General features: G+C 41.3%; 1 protein-coding gene across 1 annotated transcript in view; it reads right to left on the minus strand.

Moving 5' to 3' along the window:
* Positions 1-20,119, minus strand: part of RNF32 (ring finger protein 32) — a 40,841-nt gene that overhangs the window by 12,878 nt on the left and 7,844 nt on the right. Inside the window, exons 3-6 of the mRNA XM_075550770.1 lie at positions 19,644-19,786; positions 10,908-10,940; positions 10,211-10,335; positions 9,630-9,738 (exon numbers count right to left, since the gene is read on the minus strand). Coding sequence (XP_075406885.1) covers positions 9,630-9,738; positions 10,211-10,335; positions 10,908-10,940; positions 19,644-19,786 — 410 coding nt within the window. The remainder of the gene's footprint in view (positions 1-9,629; positions 9,739-10,210; positions 10,336-10,907; positions 10,941-19,643; positions 19,787-20,119) is intronic.

Consider the following 20,119-nt stretch of genomic DNA (forward strand, 5'->3'; position numbering starts at 1 on the left):
TAATAGTCTGTTATTAGGGAAATATACCTCAATCATATTTTTTTGCAATCCTGCTTTCACCTTGACCTTCCCGTTCTCTGGCTCTTTCTTTTCTCATTGCTGTGTATCCTGCTTGCCTGCCGGCACTGTGCTCTTATCTCAGTAACTGTAATTAGACTGGGATGTAGCACCGTGCCTTTACAGCTCCCTTCAGACCCACTTTTAATTTAGCTTAAATTTTTAGTGTAGTTTGCTTTTCCTTAGTTTGAGGTCTCTCACTGTTTTACATGATGATTGTTGCTGGGTCTTCCTATCCCTTCCCCTTTTCTGTCTTTTTGTCCTTGTTTCAGATGTGTTCTTGTATTGGGAAGCCAGGGTTGATGAAGGCAGTCACTGAAATGATAATTCCCTGGGGGCACAAAAGGGGAGTGTAGAGGAAACGGAAGTCACCAACCATCGGTACAAGAAGGAAGAACATGTTCCAAACTTGATTGGCATGAAGATTGCCCCACCCTTTTAAATATGATTGAATTGTATAATGTGTTAATTATAGCTCAATGCAGCTGACTAAAAACTACATATTTTAGCACAAATATTTTTCATAACATAGATATAAAGCATAGAATAAAAATAAGATAAATCTATACAGATTACTTGTGGAAATAAAAAAATAATAAGGCATAAAAATTGTATATAATATAAAGAAGTTTAAAAAACATCTTTCTGTGCTCTTTTTCTCTCTCTGCCAAGGGAACTACTCTTAAGAGCCTTACTGTTTGACCCTAAAAAACAAAGCAAAAACCAAATCCACCTGTTTCTCATTTATACATTTAAAGAGACTCTATAGGAATGCTTTGCATTTTACTTGTTCATGTGACTACATATTCCAGAACATTTTAATTCCAGCATCTATATGTCTACTACGGTCTTTGAGCCTGAGTGAATAATTGATGGCATGGATGTCCCTTACCAGTGAACTTGTGGGTGCTGTCCTTCTTTTCTAAGCAGTGCTGCCGTGAACATCCTAAGGAAACATTTAGGAATGTACCTGTGGGCATGTTTTTAGAGGAGGGCCCAGTTCTAGACGAGAGCATTAGCAGCTAGGACGATTGTATCATCCCATCATTTTAGTTGTACCAATCATTTACAGTGCCCATTTCTCCTCACTCTCATCAGCACTAGATGAACTATCATCCAACTTTAAAATTCATGTCCAGTCAGTAAGAATGTGCTATCTTTTTAATGCTATTTTAATTGTGAGTCGAGCATCTTGGTATATAATTGTACATCGATTTCTTCTATAAACTGTTTGTCACATATCAAGGATATTTGTTCCTGACTCTGAATTGGAAAATATTTCCACTTTTCCTCCTGTCCAGAAGTTTTAAAACTTTTATGTACCTTTCGACTCAAATGGCATTGAAAATATTCTCAGTTCTATTTAGAAAGGCCCACTCTCCCAATCATAAATGCATTTTACAATGCATTCTTCCACCAACATTCTTTCAGCTTTTATGCTCAACTCTTTGCTGCATATGGAATATATTTGAGTCTAAGGAGTCTCATTTTTGTTGTTTATACTCTGTGGTCTCTTTACCCACAAAGCCCTGGTGGTGATGGGGGTTATGCCTGGCGCTGCTACATGCTAGGTGTCTGTTCAAACCCACCAGCCACTCCTGGGAGCGAGACGAGGCTGTTTATGCCCATAGAGATGGATAGCCAGGGAAGCTCTGAGTCAGGATGAACTTAGTGGTAGTAGGTAGGTCTCCTAGAGGAACAGTGGTTCAGGACTCAGCCATGAATGTAAAGATCGACCATACAGATGCAGCAAAGAGAAAACCCGCCAGTTGCCCTGTTGGCGCCCTGGAGAGTCACTATCACTCGGTCTGACTCCACAGTCCTGGGTTTATTTTTTGGCCTGAATTTTTGGTTCTTCCCTTCTGTTTTTTCTTTCCTTCCTGTTCCCAGTGCAAGGCCAATGTCCTGGGATTTACAAACTGTGCATACTATTTCTAAACTGCTGATGTTTATGTTTTGTTGCCATTATGCTGCAATTGTAGCCTCTCTGCCATATCAATGTGTGAGTGTTTGCCTATCTAAGGCTTACCTGTGAATGCCACAACACATTACCTCTAGATGTGCCAGTAAGTACCACCTAAGAACCAAGGCATTTTATCTAACATGAAAATGTAATTAGCACCGTATGGAAATTTAACATGGATGTCTTACTGACTAAGATGCAATCTATATTTAAATTTTCAATTTATCCCAGTTTGTTATTGTTTTGATCCAGGATTAATCAAAGATTATTCCACTTTGATGTTGTATCTTTCAGACTCTTGTAATAAAGAAGAGTAAGCCAGTCATTTTTTTTCCTCTTTTGATAAGGATGTTATAAAGCATTCAAGCTCTTCTGTAAAATATTCCTTATTTTGTATTTATCCAGTTGTTTTGCCATAGTTGGGTTCACATTAGATATTTTGTCATGAAAATCCAAAGGTGCTGGCAGTGAGTCTATTTCATGTGTATTCAGAACAAAACAAAAAAACACTAAACTAATTTCCATTGAGTTTTTTCAAGGTTTCTGAGGCTGTAAATCTTCACAGGAGCAGACAACCTCATCTTTTTCCTGAGGAGTGGCTGGTTGAGCTTGAACTGCCGACCTTGTACCTTGCAACCCAACATTTGCTTACTCAACAGTGTCAGCAGAGCTCATTAGGCTACTGGTCATTGTGACCTTTGGTCAAATGTCTGGTAGACTTTTCTTTTGTAAAAATTTCTTTTTCTCTTAAAAATTGTTAGTCATCCCTGTGTGATATTTCAAAACTGTTGGAAAATACTATTTTGGAAACAACTTTTCACTCAGTAGTTTTTACTAGTTCATCCTCTCATTTCTTCGATGCACACATAACTGCTTTATTGCATTTTGCTTCATTGTGTGTCACAAATACTGTGCTTTTGACAAATTGGAGCTTTGTGGCTACCTTGCATCAAACAAGTCCACGTGTTGCTGTACTCAGGTGCCAGTGCCGCCTAGAGCGCCCTTATGTCCAACAGAAGGAGACCTCGCCCGCGCCATCCTCCCAAAAGTTATTTCATTTGAGCTCATTGTTGCAGGTATCGTGTCAATCCATGGGTACCGTCTTTCCTAAAAGCATCTGCTCATTTCATGTCTCGGTGTCACACTTCGGTAATTCTCACAATACTCCAGCCGTGGTCACCAGTGGGACTTTGATCGATCCGCAAGGTCGGCAGTTCAGAACCACCAGCAGTGCTCTCCAAGAGAGAAAGGGCTTTCTACTCTTCTAAACAGTACGGTCTCTGAAACTCACACTGGCAGGTCTACCCTGTCCCATGGGGTCACTAGAAGTTGGCATTGACCCAATGGCTGTGAGATTGCACGCTTAATAGACTACATTTTTGTACAAACTAACTTTGAGATGCACTGTAAACTACAAATGTCACACGTCTCACTTTGTTGCCCGAATGTGGAGCCAAATCTGTAATAGCTCTGAGGCATGCCTGCAGTCTGAACACAGCTGTCGAACCCTGCGTAGGTGAGATCTAATAGCCTAGTTCACTAATCTTTCAGTTTCCATGAAAACACATTGATATTTAAAAATTGAGATGAAAATTATTGAGTAATGTTTTCTTATTTCAGCAAGGAATTTTCATCAAGTTGGAACAAAAAACAAAACGTACTCATTGCCATCAAATTGATGCTGACTCTTAGCGACCCTACCGGCCAGGGTAGAACTGCCCCTGTGAATTTCTGAGACTGTAACTGCTTATGAGCATGCAAAGCCCCATCTTTCTTCTGCAGGGCAGCTGGTGGTTTTGAACTACTGACCTTGTAGTGGTCACATGTAACCACTATGCCACCAAGGCCCCTATGTTCGATAAGTGGAGAATAACCAAATTGCAGCAGTTGAAGATCGGGTCAATGACTAAAAACTGTTCTGTCATAAAGTGCACTCGCTGGGTTTAATCCAAGGAGGTAGCAAGAAGCAGAGCCAAGAGTATACTCCTGCTAATATGGACATTGCTTTAAATGCCACCTTCCTTTTGAAAATGGGAGTGGGGTTTAAAGATGTCCAGTGATTATGCCAAATGGAATAATTGAGCAAGGGTGAGATTAACTCTAGAGGGGACTGGGCATTCTTTGATACCCGTATGAATTAAAAATTGAAAGCTATGTAACATGGCCACACCTAAAATAACTTTCAGAAGAAATGCCATATGATGCAGCAATGCCTTTGCTGGCCAAAGACATCAGGGACAGAATGGAACATCCCTTAACATCTCCCACGTTCATGACAGCACAGTTCACAACAGTAAGAAGTTGGAAACAGCCCAATTGTCCACCAGGAGAAGAATTGATAAGAAAAAACCTCTGGTGCTTGCACCCAATGGAATACTATCCAACCCCAACAAACAGCGAGGAAACCATGAAACACCTCGCGACAGGGGGAGACCAGGAACCTTATGCTGAGTGAAGTTAGTTACTCACAATAGGACCAATATTGTTATTGTATGAGTCCACTACTAGCCGGGTAAACGCCACCATGAAGGTAGGCTTCTGCCTCTGGGTCACGTAATCTTCTAACCCACTCTGCCAAGCAACACAGTGGAGAGCCCGACGACATCCGGGAACCACACGCATCCCCCTGATGTGCCCATCGGAAGCTCTGCTCTGACAGAGGAGATCGCACTGCAGTTGGGGTCAGCTTTGCAAGATGCGGAAGTGGGAGATGACCATTCAGTTGCTGCTGTACAAAATTGTGCTAAAGCCGCCCCAATCCACAGATTTGGGAGATAGCAGAATGATAAGCAAAGCTTGCTGGGAATTCAAGTCAAGACGGGAGCAGGGGAGCATGGAGATCTTGGAGAGGGCGATTACATTTCTGTTGGTAGAAAAATAGGGAGGAGCAACCTGCCATTGAGATGAAATACTGGACAATCCTTAGGAAGAGTCCACGGGGAGAATACGCCTGATTTCTGAAGGCGTGTTTGACTTATGTGCTAAGACACGTGCTCTTCTGAGGTACATAACATCCCGCATAGCCCAGAAAGACTCTACGTGGCAATTCCGGTAAGGGAACTGGGCTTTCCCGCAAATTCACCTGGCGCCCTTGGACCTAAAGCCCTAAATCCTTCATTCTAGAAGGAGCAGATGACTGTCATCCCAAGGATAGAACTGGTGGTTGTTGGACTCTGGCTTGGGTCTCTTGTCTTGAGGGTGCCCAATGAATGGTGGACCAGGACTATCATATCCTTATTATTATTATTTTAATGCACTCTGCTTTACTATGACATGCATGCATCTTATAGGTGTGGTTCTGCTAATGTCAAGGAATAGTATTTAAAATTTTGCACCATCACTAACCTCCATTGTGTGTGTAATTAGTGTCCAGTCACTTAGAGCGTTAAATCTGTACAAGTCAACAATTCATGTATTGCAGTTTGTAGCTGGCCTGTGTTTGTATAATTTCCTTTTTTTCAACATTGAAAAACTTCTATATCATTGATTAAATTACAGACACTACCAACAGAATTCCCTTTTGTTGCAGGAAGATGTTTGATAATGTTCTCTAACAGAAAATGACAACGATGTCTCTAAGGTGAACCAGAGACATACAAACTATAAATATATGAATGGATTTTGGGCTTTTATATAATTCTAGTCCCAATCTATTGGGCTACTGGATTCTAATCCTCATGAATAGATCACTATATGGGTGCTGTAGCAAAGTGTAAGTAAAAAACTAGACGGTGTTAGCTATCAGAAATAATAACATCTGGGGTCTTAGCAGCTTGTTTTCAAACAAGCAGCCCATGGAAGTTACTCATCAACTGAGTCTACTTGGAAGAAGCACATCAGCCTGTGTAATCTAGGGATTGTAAACAATACGATCCAAATTAAAAGGAGAAAATAGTATCAGATCTTAAACTGTGAACACCTGATTTGCAAAAGGCTATGGATGACAGTGGAAGGTCAAAAATCCATTCGCAGAGTCAGGCATCCTCAAACCACGGCCCGCGGGCCACATGCGGCCCGCTGAGGACATTTGTGTGGCCCGCTGGGTGTTTTTGCCCCATTTGTTTTTTCAATTCAAAATAAGATGTGTGCAGTGTGCATAGTGATTTGTTTATAGTTTTTTAAAAAACTATAGTCCAGCCCTCCAACGGGTCTGAGGGGCAGTGAACTGGCCCCCTGTTTAAAAAGTTTGAGGACCCCTGGTTAGTTTAAGCCTCAGGTGAATCCAGTCTGACCATAGTTGAGGGATGTGAAGAGCCTTGTAGAATAGCGTAGTTTATGGTAGCTACAGTTCTGTTAAAATGTAGTGTTTTATCATTTGACCTCCCTTTGACTCTTTTAATAAATACATGTGGATTAAGCCTCCGGTGCATTCCTTCTAACTATAGACCAGGGATATCCATAGCCTTGCTATCATGCAGAATGTATTGGCAAGTGGATTATTGCGGATGTAGTTAGGTTAAAATTTAGCATGTTATCATTTTATCTCCCTTTTAATCCATTCTAAAAATTTGATCTGGTTTTTAATTATTTCTACTGTCTTTACAACTGAGTTTTTCTGTTTTACTTTGTTTTGTTTTTGTGTGTATGTTTTTTTATATATGAAATCTAGGATAGGCAAATCTACAGAGACAGTAACAGAATGAATGGTTTCTTGGGGGTACAGCAAGGGAGAAATAGGGAGGTAATTACACTGAGTACAAGAACAAAGAAACTACTCTAAATTTGTGGTCATTACTGTACAACTCTTCTTGATATGATTGAACTATTAAATTGTATGACATGAATTATGTGCCAATAAAACTGTTCAAAGAATAAAAAATCAAAGTCAGAGGCAATGACAAAATGCCCATTTCTTTCCCAAGAATAGAGTTGTTGGTGGTGAGTTACTTGTAGTTGATAGTGACCCTCGGAGGCCAGGTGGTATGGTGGTTAGATGCTCAGCTACTAGTCAGAAGGTTTATCCTCACCAGCAGCTCCCCGGAGAAACTATGTGGCAGGCTGCTTCCATAGAGATTTACAGCCTTGCGACTCTGGTAGGGCAGTTCTACTCTGAGTTCAACTCAGCTTGTTCTTCTCCAAAAGTTTACTTATTGAGATTGTATTCATAATTTCTCAGGTTCATACTCAATAGACATTATGACCAAAACCTCAGTAAGTGAAACAGTTATGGAGAAGGACAATCTGAGAGACAGAATATGCATAAGATCAAACATCCCGCCATGACTCCTACCTAAGAAACTTAGATGAGGACAGATTGCTTTTTAGAGTGTGTTAGGGGGCTTGTCTTTGGTGAATTAGAAATAATTACTTGTATTTCATAGTTGTATGGAAAGAGATGCTTAAAAAGCAATGTTTATCAAAAAGTGATATCAGTGAGTTATAGTAATGTAGTGAGTCCAGCCCTTTAAGAATTAAATAGACTAGAAAGTATTGTAGTGCTTAGGGTGTAGAGAGAGTAAGTTTTCTTTTGGGAAAAATGTGTTGGCCTATGTGTACTATATAAAAAATGCTGTATAATATTTTTTTCTTATGTGGGTTAAGAAAAAGTTTAAAAGCCATTAAAGTACTTGTAAAGTTTGTTTTCTTGGGTAATTTTAACACCCCTCTTCCCACTACCAAAAAAAAAAAAATCCGTCTTTTCTTTTTCAAGCTTTCTTTAGATACTAGGCTTAAATGAATTAGCTACTCAAAATTTCTGGGCTCATTTTCAAAAACACCAGAGGAAAACCCCAATTTGCAATATACTCAAATAAGTGCAAATATAACTTCAACTTCTGTTCTTTTTCTATCTCGTGAGCGGTATTGTTTTTACACACAGCAGAGGCTTAGAGTACACTGATGAACTTGGAAGAAGGCTTAGGCTAGGCTTTGAAAATGGCGATATTCTAATCGAGCCAAGGGGACAAAAGTAAGAATGGCACAACCCACACCAAGGATGCTGCAGGGTGGATTAGCGACGGACTGCAAAGGTGCTATGGACAGGAATCGAAAGGAAGGGACCGAGTGGGCACAGAGAAAGGAGCAATGTTGGGGTTTGTGGAGAGTTGGAAATATGGGATGGAGCAGAGCTGTCCAGCTGACATCAGGTTGGAATCTAGGATGTGACAATCCTCATGGAAACGACCGTGTAAATTAGAGGAGAGATTGCGTTCACAAAGCAAGCACAAAGGAAAACACAGGACCAAAGAGGGATCCCCAGGGGTGCACAGGCCATTTCACCAGGAAGCAGAGGCAGGCGGCCACAGGAAACGCCTCACTTGCCAGCTGGGTTTGCTTTTCCTTATCTTTCTTGAGGAAGCGGAAAATACATGGACTCAGGAGGATTTATTTGCAGAGGCGAAAGAACTCGAAGCAGAATGATTAGAGGGCTAACTGGTAGAAAGTGAAGATAGAGCCAATGTTCTATAACTGAAAAGTGGTTTGAAACCTCGAGCGACGCTGCCTGGCAAACATGGCTGGGAACCCCTCCTAACAGGCACACAGCTGACCAGAAGCTCCGGTGTCTTCCCTTTGCTTAGCGTCTTATACACTACACAAAAGCCGCCTTTGTTAGACTTATTCAAACACAGCAGGTAATAACTTTTCACATTTACCTTTAGTCCCATATTAGACATTTTATGAATTCCTCAAAAAGAAAATCTGTAAGTATAGCTCTATGAAAATTACCATCGAGGTTGGAAAGCTAGCACCTGTGGAACAACACTCGCAGCAGCATCTCAACTAATTTTTTAAAAAGCCCTAAAAATTAAACGAGTCTCCCGGCTTTCTTGTCATTGTTGGCCTTATGGACTCCATGTCGGATTCCTGACATTCTTGCCGACAACAGAAAATGTATACCGGTGGCTGCTGTGGTGACAGGTGCCGCTGAGCCAATTCCCACTCACAGCGGCCGCCCCCATGCGACAGAGCAGCATCGCTCCACTGGGTTTTACTGGCTGTAATCTTTGCAGAGCCAGACTACCAGGCCTTTCTCCTGCAGAGTTGTTGGGTGGATTCTTATCTGGGCAATCAGTCGTCTTTAGTACTTGAACAATGCTGTGAAGCCAGAAGGACAAATCCATGCCTTCGGAGCAGCCAGTTCCCATCCCCTCACCTCTCACTCCAATCGCTGCTAACCATCCATTCGCATTGTGTTTTCTGGGACTTAATTCTGGCTTAGTCCGCTGAGTGGGCTCCCGCACCAGGTGCCTTTCTGTTCTGGCTTCTTCCACAGCGCATCGTGCTCCATGCATGCTGCAGCATGTTTCAGACCACAGCCCGTTGTGTTGTTGTTGTTGGTTGTCTTCAAGATTATTCTGACTCATGGCAACCTCATGTGTCTCAGAGTAATACTGCTCCTTGGGGGTCCAAAGGACCAGGGTCTTTTGGAAACAGGCCCATTGTCTGAATTGACTCTGGGGGAGTTTGAACCACCAACGTTTGGGCTGGTCGTGGAGAGCTTAATTAACTGTTTGTGCTACCCAGGGACTCTGAGGCCTTTTTATGGCTCATATCTGTATAATAATATTGTACTCTTTGGCGAGGCCACAGCCTGTACTCTGAAATTTGCTGGGCTCAGATGCTTTGCCGTTACTTGGGCCTGAGATGACAAGAACACACGCACACCTACCTTTTCTTCAAAGAACTTTTTCCTTAATTTGGCATCTTTGGGTGGCATGGTTTTCCTCAGATTCCGGTACCATTTCCTAACGATATGTCCTCTCCAATAGGCTTGGATTCTAAAACACAGGCATGTGAAAATAATGATATCATGGTGACTTTAACAAATGTTGCAGTACTCACGTAAGTCCGGTACCAGTCCCGGTGACAGAGTGGGCTGGCTACACACTGAGCTGCCAACCATGAGGTCAGCAGTTTGAACCCACAGCTGCTCTGTGGGAGAAAGAGGTGGCTCGCAGGGGTTCCAGGTTGATCTCAGAAACCCAAAGGGCTCGCTCTACCCTGTCCTGGAGGGTGGCTGTGATTTGGGATCGGCCTGATGGCAGTGAGTTTGGAATTGGAAGTAGGACACTGGGGAAGTGACAGTGGCCAAGGGGAGAGACACCCCCCACCGCACCCCATCCTTTAAAAATGGGTTATTGTTAGCTAGTTTTCTCAATAGAGACTTTCAATTAGCAAGTGAGTTTTTTGTTTTGCTTTGTTTCTAATTAGGCACTGGCTTCAGGACTGAGTTGAAGGAATTTTTTTTACCTCGTTGCACACTTGACTTTGAATAACCGTGCTCCATCATGAATTACACGGGTTTGATACTGGTTCTTTCTACAGAGAGGGCAGGTTTTCTTACTTGTGAACTTTTCAAAAGCCTGAAGGCATGCCTGAAGAAGAAACATTCACTTGAAATTTTATGAGTAATTACTTATAAACAACATTTTTACCTCTAATGTAATTACAGTGTTCTTTTCTCCAATAATTATGAGACTTAGTCCAATTTAGATTATGAAGAGGAGGTTTCATCAGATGTTAACACCTTCCCCATGAAACCTGTTCCCAAGGTGATCTTTTACAAGAATATACATGCAGATACATCAAAAACTTCTGAAAAAAAAAAACCCAACTCGTGTAAAGGTAAATCATCTTTGTAAGGCTAACATGCAGTTCAATCACATGAATTAAGCTATCATTCACTTTGAAGTCTATTATTAACAACAATGCGCTCTACAAACACTTGTGGTTCTTTTGTCACGTAAAATTCATGATTTTGAAACCAGGGTGAATTAATTGTCCTGTAGCCTCAAGTCATGTTTCTAACGATACCCGGTGCTTTAGCTGAAATGAATGGAACTTTTTAGGAGACGTGGGCAGGAGGAAGAGCAGGCTGGATTTCCTTGCGTGCCCAGAGCGCGGGGCTGCGGGCTTGAAGACAGCAGTGAAGACAGGACCAACTTACTCTGTGGAAGACATGGGAACATGACAGCAGCACCTGCTCGGGCGAAAACAAGGGGAAAATGTTTGAAGTTTAAATTAGTTTCAAAGAGAAGCAACGTAAATGCATTAATTAAAAGAAGACACCCAGTATGCTTAAAAGCTAAGCTGTGTTGTTTGTTTTGAAAAATTAAGAGAGTTGATTAATAACCTTGATATTTCTAGTTAGCGCTTACACTGAAGTGCAGCACAGCTGTGTAGTCTCGACCAGCAGCACTAACTTAGTCACAATCTGAAACATCAAATAGACACGTGAAGGTGGACACCAAGCCATTTGGATGGCTGCACACTTAAAAATCAAACAATTAAGGGACAAAGAAGTAGATACGAGGAGAGAGTGCAAATCCGAGGGGGAGAAGAGTCTTAGGAGCTTGTGGGGGTGGGGGCCGGTGAGAGGAGGAAGCTAAGAAATGTTAACACCATTTTTGAACGCTTTGTTTCATCAAATGACATCCTTACTTGCTTTTGAAAAACATGAAAATATGACGAGATAATTTAGACACGCTTAAATGGAGACAGCATAAATTATGAAGGCTAAAATAAAATCACTTTTTTTTTTTTTTGTAGTTAGGGAAAGTGTGCACAAGAAAACTTCACCTTTCTGTGACCCAAAGTCCCCAAATAGTGCTATTCTGGGCCGTGACAAAGGACAGAAGCTTAGGCTGCGGTAAAGAAAAGTAGTGGGTTTTTAGGGAGAGGAAGGGGCGAAACCAGAACAACCAGTGTGGACTCTTGAGCTGCCACGAACAAAGGCTCCCAGGCTAGCAGGCAGCCAAGGACTCGGCTCTTTTCCTTCCTCCAGAGAAGAGCGGGAGGGCTGGGGAATGGGGCGGGGGGGGGGGGGGGGGAAGGCATTTTCCTCCAGAGGCTTTCATGAGTGCCTTCTTTGACCCTTCCTGCTTAGGATGCTGATCTCTGAGAGCTGCCTAGGCCTTCTGATTTGGGTAATCTGTTCAGTTTTAAAAGCTGTGTTCATGAAGCTCATTTTTCTGAAATGGGGAGAAAAAGAAATGATGCACTAAACTTGAAAGTTCTAGCTCTCTCTCTCTCACTCTCTTTAACATATTGCCCACACAGTAAGTCTGAATTGGATAAACTTGGTAATATGGAGCTTTGAAAAATTATTACTGTGTTACCTATCAGCCATTTTTATATATTCAACTTCTCAAGTTTTATAATCTTTCAAAGCATTTTATTAAAAACAGATATTTGACTATATAAATGGAAGTGTATTCTATATATTTAAAAATCCATAAATGTACATAAATATTTATTGTGGGAAAATACTGTCTGACAGCAAAAATAAATGATCAGTCGGTGATGAGCACACTTAGAAATGCCCTAGACTCTCCCGTACTGTTCTCAGGTGGCCTACAGTGATCACCTGAGTTATTCATCTTCTCCTCTGTTACGTGGGCAAACTATTTCCTCCAGGGTATGTGAGAGTAATTGAAAGCTTCCTGAAGTCAAATGAATTGGAGAAGTACCAACTTTTTGGTGTTAGTTAAGGAGAAATCTTAAAGAGGGGACAATAACTAAAATGTAAACTAAAGAAAATAGTATATTTTTATAACAAAAAAATCATAGAATTTAGTGAGAGATATATACAAAACACCATGGAAGAAATGAGCAGAATACATTCGGAAGGAATCTATTCTAAAATTCTATACATTCGGAAGGAATTTTAAAGATTCCTTCCTTTAAAAATTATTTTGTCTTCTAAATTTAATCAAGTTTATTGTTGCTGAGAACACAGACAGCTAACCAGATACCCATTCAACAGTTTCTACACCTGCCATTTAGTGGCGAGGGTTACTTCTTTGAGCTGTGCATTCATTCTAACCCTCATTGTCTGAGTTGGTCCTTCCTCATCAACATACACTCACTGCCCATAAAGTTCCTACCTACTCTCCTGAGTTGCTGCTGTCAGTTTGATCTTTTATGAATAGTTCTTAAAGGAGCCAATTTGATGTTTCGCGGGGAATTGGAACCCTTACTTATTGACAGCTATTATAGTATTCAGTTGGGCACCTCTACTCTTAATCAGTGCTATTTCCCATCACAATTAACCCTCCATTCCCCTCTTCCTCCTTCATCTGGCAACTACTAATAAACATTCATCTCTCTACATTTGTCTTTTCTTGCCTTTTTTATGCAGGTAAGGTCAGACAGCACAAATTACATAGAGTCTAAGTCCAAGATCTTACTGCTCCGGGGTCAATTTCAATTCATAGCTACCCTATAAGGGTGTTCAGAGGCTATAAATCTTTATAGGAGAAGATAATCCCATCTTTCTTCCTGAACACATGGTGAGTTTGAACCACTAACCTTGTGGTTACTAGTCATCCAATGCTTATCCAAAGCTCACCAACTACAAAGTTGGTGGTTCAAACCCACCAGCAGCTCCATGAGAGACAGATGAAGGTATCTGTGCCTGAATGAAACCAAGCAACCAACCAAGCAACCAACAACCAACCAACAACCAACCAACAACCAAACAACCACCCACCCACCCAACAACCAACCAACCAACCAACCAACCAACCAACCAACCAACCTCACTGTCATCCAGTCAGTCCCAACTCATAGTGACCCTGGATGGCTGTAGAACTGTTGCTGTGGGTTTCTGAGACTGTAACTCTGTGGGAGGACAATGCCTTGTCTTTCTCTTGAGGAGTAACTGGTCGCTTCAAACTGCTGACTTTGTGGACAGTAACCTAACAACATAACCACCACACTACCAGGGCTCCTCATAGGGTCTCTATGAGGAAGCATTGCCTTGAAGGCAGTGGGATGGATTTTGAGTAAAAGGTCATAGAATCTTTGACCTTTTGTGATTGGCTCATTTCACTCAGTAATGTCTTCAAGCTCCATTCATGTATCAGAACTCCTATGGAATGAGTTGCATCATAGGTATGCACTGTGGTTTATCTCTTCATGTGGGAATTTAGACAGTTCATGCCTGTTGGCTGCTGTGAATAGTGTTCACGAACACTGGAGTGGAGTTGCTGGGTTATCTAATAGTTCTGTTTTACTTTTGTAAGGAACCCCCACAATGCTTTCCACCAGTAGTAGATACCACCCCCAACCCACTGCCATCAAGTTGATTCCAACTCAGAGTGACCCATACAAGGTTTCCCAGGGTGTAAACCTTTATGGGACAAATAACCTTTTCTTTATCCCATGGAAGTTGTTTGAACTGGTGGGTTTGAACTGTTGAACTGGCCATTAGCAGTAAGAGTTCCAATTCTGAAAATAACATGTTATTTTCTGGCTATATTTTATTCTTAGTCTTCCTTGTGGGAGTGATACAGTATTTTATTCTAGATTTAATTTGCATCATTTGGATGGTGAATGTCTGGTAGCCATTTGAATGTGTCCTTTGGTGAAATATCTATCATCCAAAACTTTTGTTTGTTTTATGATTGGGTCATTTATTTATTTTTTATTTTAAAATCATTTTATTGGTGGCTCATATAACTCTTATCATGATTCATACATTCTTCCCTTGTGTCAAGCACATTTGTATATTTGTTGCCATCATCATTTCAAAACATTTTCTACTTGAGCCCTTTTTATCAGCTTCTCATTTTTTTTCTCCTGCCTTCCCCACCCTCCCTCCTTGATAATTTATAAATTGTTATTTTTCATGTCATACTGACTGATGACACCCTTCACCCATTTTTCTGTTGTCTATCCCCCTGGGAGGGGGTTATATGTAGATCATTGTGCCCGGTTCTCCCTTTTCCCCCTCCACCTTACTCTCTCCTGGTCTGGCTACTCTCAATATTGGTCCTGAGGGGTTTATCTGTCCTGGATTCCCTGTGTTTCCAGCTCTTATCTGTACCCATGTATATGCTCTGGTCTAGCAAGATTTGTAAGGCAGAATTGGGATCATGATGGAAGTCGGGGGCAGGAAGCATTAAAGAACTAGAGCAAAGTTGTATGTGCTATCCTGCACCCTGACTGGCTTGTTTCAACCCCGTGACCCTTCTGTAAGGATATGTCCAATTGGCTACAGATGGGCTTTGGGTCTCCATTCTGCACAACCCACCCCCCCATTCACAATGATATAATTTTTTGTTCTGGGTCTTTAATGCCTGATCCCTGATCTCATCCATACCTCATGATCACACAGGCTGGGTCATTTATTTCTTGTTGCTGTCAAAGACACACATGCATATATATAGATACAAATACAAATATGCATCCACCACATATCTGTCAGTTTGTTGTATTGTGGTGGCTTGCTTGTAGCTATGATGCTGGAAGTTATGTCACTGGTATTTCAAATGCCAGCTGAGTCTCACAAAGCGAGCAGGTTTCCACTGAGCTTCCAGCCCAAGAACAGACCAAGAAGAAGGAAGAGCCTTTCCACTTCTGGGGAATTAGCAACTGGAGGCCTTATGGATGGCAGCAGAGGATTCCAGATACTGAAAACCCCACGAGTAGCACCGGAACCCTGTCAGATACAGTGCCAGAGAATGAGCCCCTCAGACGGGGAGGCACTCAAAATGCGCAAGAGCAGCTTTCTCAAAGTAGAGTTGACCCTCGTGCCCGACCTAGATGGAGTAAAGCTTTCCCGACCTTCCTCTGCAGACGAGGCACAGTCAAAATGAGAACAAAGAGTTGTAAACATTTATTAATGATGGATTGTGGAATGTATGAAGTATGGACCTAGGAAAGTGATTGCTCTCAGAAATGAAATGGAATGCATAAAGATAGATTTCCTAGGCATTAGTGAGTGAAAGTTGACTGGTATGGCCATTTTGAATCAGATAATTACACGGTTTACTATGCTGGGTATGACAAACTCATGGGGAGTCATCATAAAAAATGGGTATTTCAAGATCTGCTGCGAAGTCTAATGGTGTTTGTGACAGGATAATAGCTGTGCCCATATAAGGAAATCCAGTCAATACAACTATTATTCAAATCTGTGCACCAACCATTAAAGCTAGTGATATAGTCACTGAAGAATTTTACCAACATCTGCAGTCAGAATTTGGTTAAATATGAAATCGAGATGCACTGATAATTATTGGTTATTGGAATGCAAATGTTGGAAATGAAGAGTAAGGAACAGTAATGGGGAAAAATGACCTTGATCATAGAAATAAAGTTGGAGATTTCATGATAGAATTTTGCAAGACTGACGACTTCTTCATTGCAAATGTCTTTTCCCAACAACACAGTGACTATACATGTATACGTCAACAGATGGAATAGGCAGGAAACAAACGGACTGCATCTGTGGGAAGGACAAACGACCAAGCTCTAGACCAGCAGCCAGGATGAAGGCAGGGGCTGACTGTGGAGCACGTTATTGACTGCTCATGTTTAGGTTCAAGTTAAATTACAAGAAATTGAAGTTTATGAGAGCCAAAATACAGCCTTGAATATATTCCACCTGAATTTTGAGAACATCTCAAGAACAGATTTGATGCATTGAACACTAATGGCTGAAGACCTTTGGATGATATCAAGAACCTAGTATCTAAAGAAAGCAAAAGATCATTGAAAAGACAGGAAAGAAAGAAAAGGTCAGAGTCAATGTCAGAAGACTGAAACTTCCTCTTGATCAGAGAGTAGCTAAAGTTTGTGAAGGAAATGATGAAGTAAAAGAGCTGAAAGAAAATTTCAAAGGGCAGCTTGAGAAGACAAAGTATTCTTCTTATTATTATTATAATGAAATGTACAAAGTCTTGGAGTTAGAAACCCAAAAAGGAAGGACACGCTCAGATAAAGAACATATCAAGCTGAAAAAAATGTCAATAAATTGAAGTAGCAAAATTAAAATTAATTTAAAAATTCAAGCCAGGAACCACAAAGTTAAGTCTCTGGGTACAACATTGAATGATACAGGAAGCGTCCAAAGAAGATGGAAGGGACACACAGAGAAACAATATCAACAAGGACTAGCCTACATTCCACCAGATTAAGACACAGCAAACGATCAAGAACCAAAAGTCCCAAGAAAGAAGTGCAAGATGTACTGAAGGCATCAGTGCAAAACAAGGCTCCAGGCATTGATGGAACACTGACTGAAATGTTTCACCACTCTGATGAAGCCCTCGCTGGTCTGTGCCAACCTGTCCTGCTGACTGGAAGAGATCCATATTTGTCCCCATTCCAAAGAAAGGTGAGCCAATGGAACGTGCACATTATAGAACAGTATCATTAATATCACTTGAAAGCAATTTTTTTCTTTTTGTTGAAGACCATCCAATGAGAGCTTTAGCAGTCCACTACCAGGGAGCTGACAGAGGTTCAGGCCAGGTTCAGAAGAAGTCATGGAACAAGGACATCAGATAGAGCTGAGCTCAAAGCAAAAAGCACCGGAATCATGTTGCTGGAGCTTTATGGATTATGCAAAATACAGTGTGGGCTGTGGGATTTTTCCCATGGGCCCTGAATCTCAAGAAATGTCTTTTCTATTCCAATTTTGTAGGGTTTTTATAAAGACATGAGTATTGCTTTTATCAAGTGCGTTATCTGCACCTATAGAGATAATCATGTAGTTTTCCCCCTTCTATTGATGTGGTTTATGTTGATTGAAATATTATGTGGAACTATCCCACTTTCCTAGAATAGATCCTACTCAGTCATGGCGTATGATTGCAAATGTATTGTGTTAGATTTTACTCACTAATGTTTTGTTATGATTTATGCCTGTACACTCCTCAGAGATAGTGGTCTGTCGTTTTCTTGGTGTATCTTTTATGGTTTTGCTATCAGGGATAGGATTAAGGTTTTTCCATCCTTCTTTATCTTTCGGAATATTTTCACCTTTATTGGTGTCATTTCTTGTCTAAATATTTAGTAGAGTTATCCAGTGAAGCTATCGGTATAGGTGTTTTGTTTGCTTTATTTTTGTAGGGTGTGTGGGGTGATGATGTTTGATTGGAAGGCTTTCATCACTGATCCGATTTCTTCACTTATGGTTCTTTCTACTTCCTCTTGATTCAGCTTGGGCTGAGTGCTTCTAAAAAGGCCTCCGTTTTGTCTGAGGGACGCAGTTTGTTGCCCTGCAAGTGTTCAGACTATTCTGACCCACTTCTCGTCCTTTCTACCAGGTTAGTGGTAAAATGCATTTCCCTTTGTATTCTTTCCTTTGTATTCAGCTTGTTTGAATCTTTTTCTTGTCTCTCTACCTCTCTACCTCTAAATTTCTTAAGGTTATCAATCTTTCAAAGAACAAGCTTTTTTGGTTTTACTGTTTTGATTCTCTTTTAAGATATTCAAATTTAAGTTTTCATTCTTCACATGAACTGCCAGGTGACATGTGGACAGTATCCTTGATAAAGATATTGCTGGGGACTGAAAGACTCCTGGTAGTGTTACTAACATTTTTGCTGTGCTTGTTAGGCGCCATGAAGTCAGGTCAGACTCAGAGTGCCCCTACGTACAGCAGAACGAAATACTGCCCTGTCCTACACCACCCTCACGGTTGTTGTTATGTCTCAGTCCACTGGGACTGCATCTCACCGAGGGCCTATCTCTTCCTCACGGCTCTTCTACTTTACGAAGCACAACACACACTTCCAGGGACTGGTCTCTCCCGATCACAAGTCCAAAGTATGAGATGAATCTTGCTGTTCTTCCTTCTTTCTAGGAAGCATTCTGGTTGTGTCTTTTCCAAGGAAAAGTTGTTTGTTCTCTGGAAGTCCATGGTTTTCCCAAGGTTCTTCACCAGGACCTTTCTTCAAACGCATCAATTCTCCTCCAGTCTTCCTTATTATCTGTCAAACTTTCACATATGTATGAAGCAACGGAAAATACCATGGCTTGGATCAGGTGCCCCTCAAAGTGACATCCTTGCCCTTCAACACTTTAAAAGTAGCTTGTGCAGCAGAGTTACCCCATACATCATCTTTTCATTTCTCAACTGCCGCTCCCATGAGCATTGATTGTGGATCCAACCAAGATGAAATCCTTGACAACTTCACCTTCTTCTCCATTTATCATCATGGTCCAGTTGTGAGAATTTTTGGTCTTTTTTTACATTGAGTTGTTAATATATTGAAGGCTGTAGTCTTTGATCTACATCAGCGAGTGCTTCCAGTCCTCCTCACTTTCAGCCAGTAATGTTGTATGATCTGCATATCACAGGCTCTTACTGCGTCTTCCTGAATCCCGAGGCCGTGTCTGTCCTCACGTAGACTCGCTCCTTGGGTTATCTGCTCAGCATCCATACTGAATATGCATGGTGGGAGGATGTATCCATGGCATGACACACACATTTCCTTTTTTTTTTATTTTACACCTTTTCCGTATTTTAACACGGCAGGATTCCCTTGTTGTGTTTGAACGGTTGCCTCTCGATCCTTCCACAGGTTCCACAGGAGCACCACAAAGTGTTCTGGAATTCCCATTCCCAGTGCTTCTCTGTATTTTCATATCAGTTGGTTCCCTCACCTTTCAACTGTTTAGAACTAGGGAAATGAACGCATTTCATTGGTACAGTTTTTGTCCTTGAGAATCGATTTGATTTGACAAAGAATACGGAGAAGGTTTGGCTCTTTCTCACCCACATACTTGAAATGAAGAACAGGAAAAGTAAGTATTTAAGAATCGCGGAGGAGGAGGGGACTGGGAATCTTCAGCTCAGGTTCAGCGAGTGGTAAGTTGAAAACAGCCCTGCTGCGATCATGCCGTCCCCCCCCCCACCCCCCCCCCCCGTCTTCTGCATGCTGAATACCTGTGACTGCAGCGCAAACTCTTCCTTACATATTGGGCACGGCTGCAGAGAATCCCCTTGCGTGACGGCGCGCTGCTTCACTTTCTCCCATTCGTCTGCGGACAGTGGCAGTGGAGGAGGTTCAAAGAGGCCCAACTTCTGGGCTAAGTGAAAACAATACAAAGTGTGAGTTAAATACAGCTTAGAGGATGGTACTCATTTGCTGTTTTAGTTATTTTTCACATGAATATTCAAGTACTACATTCACCCAGTGACTTTATTTCACAATATTGAAACTGCTAGTGTTCTCTGGAGTCACTTACTTCCGAAATCAGGGGTCATACCTTACATCTACAATACTGTTTATGTTTTCATTTACAAAGGATTTCCCCATATTTCATTTTCTTAATTCTACACGGTGAGCAGAATTGACAACCAGTTTTATAGATAGAAAATTGAGGAATAATTCCTCACACCTATTGGTCCAAAGTCTTCAT

This window comes from Tenrec ecaudatus, chromosome 5 (genome assembly GCF_050624435.1).
Source record: "Tenrec ecaudatus isolate mTenEca1 chromosome 5, mTenEca1.hap1, whole genome shotgun sequence".
In the NCBI taxonomy this organism is placed as follows: Eukaryota; Metazoa; Chordata; class Mammalia; order Afrosoricida; family Tenrecidae; genus Tenrec; species Tenrec ecaudatus.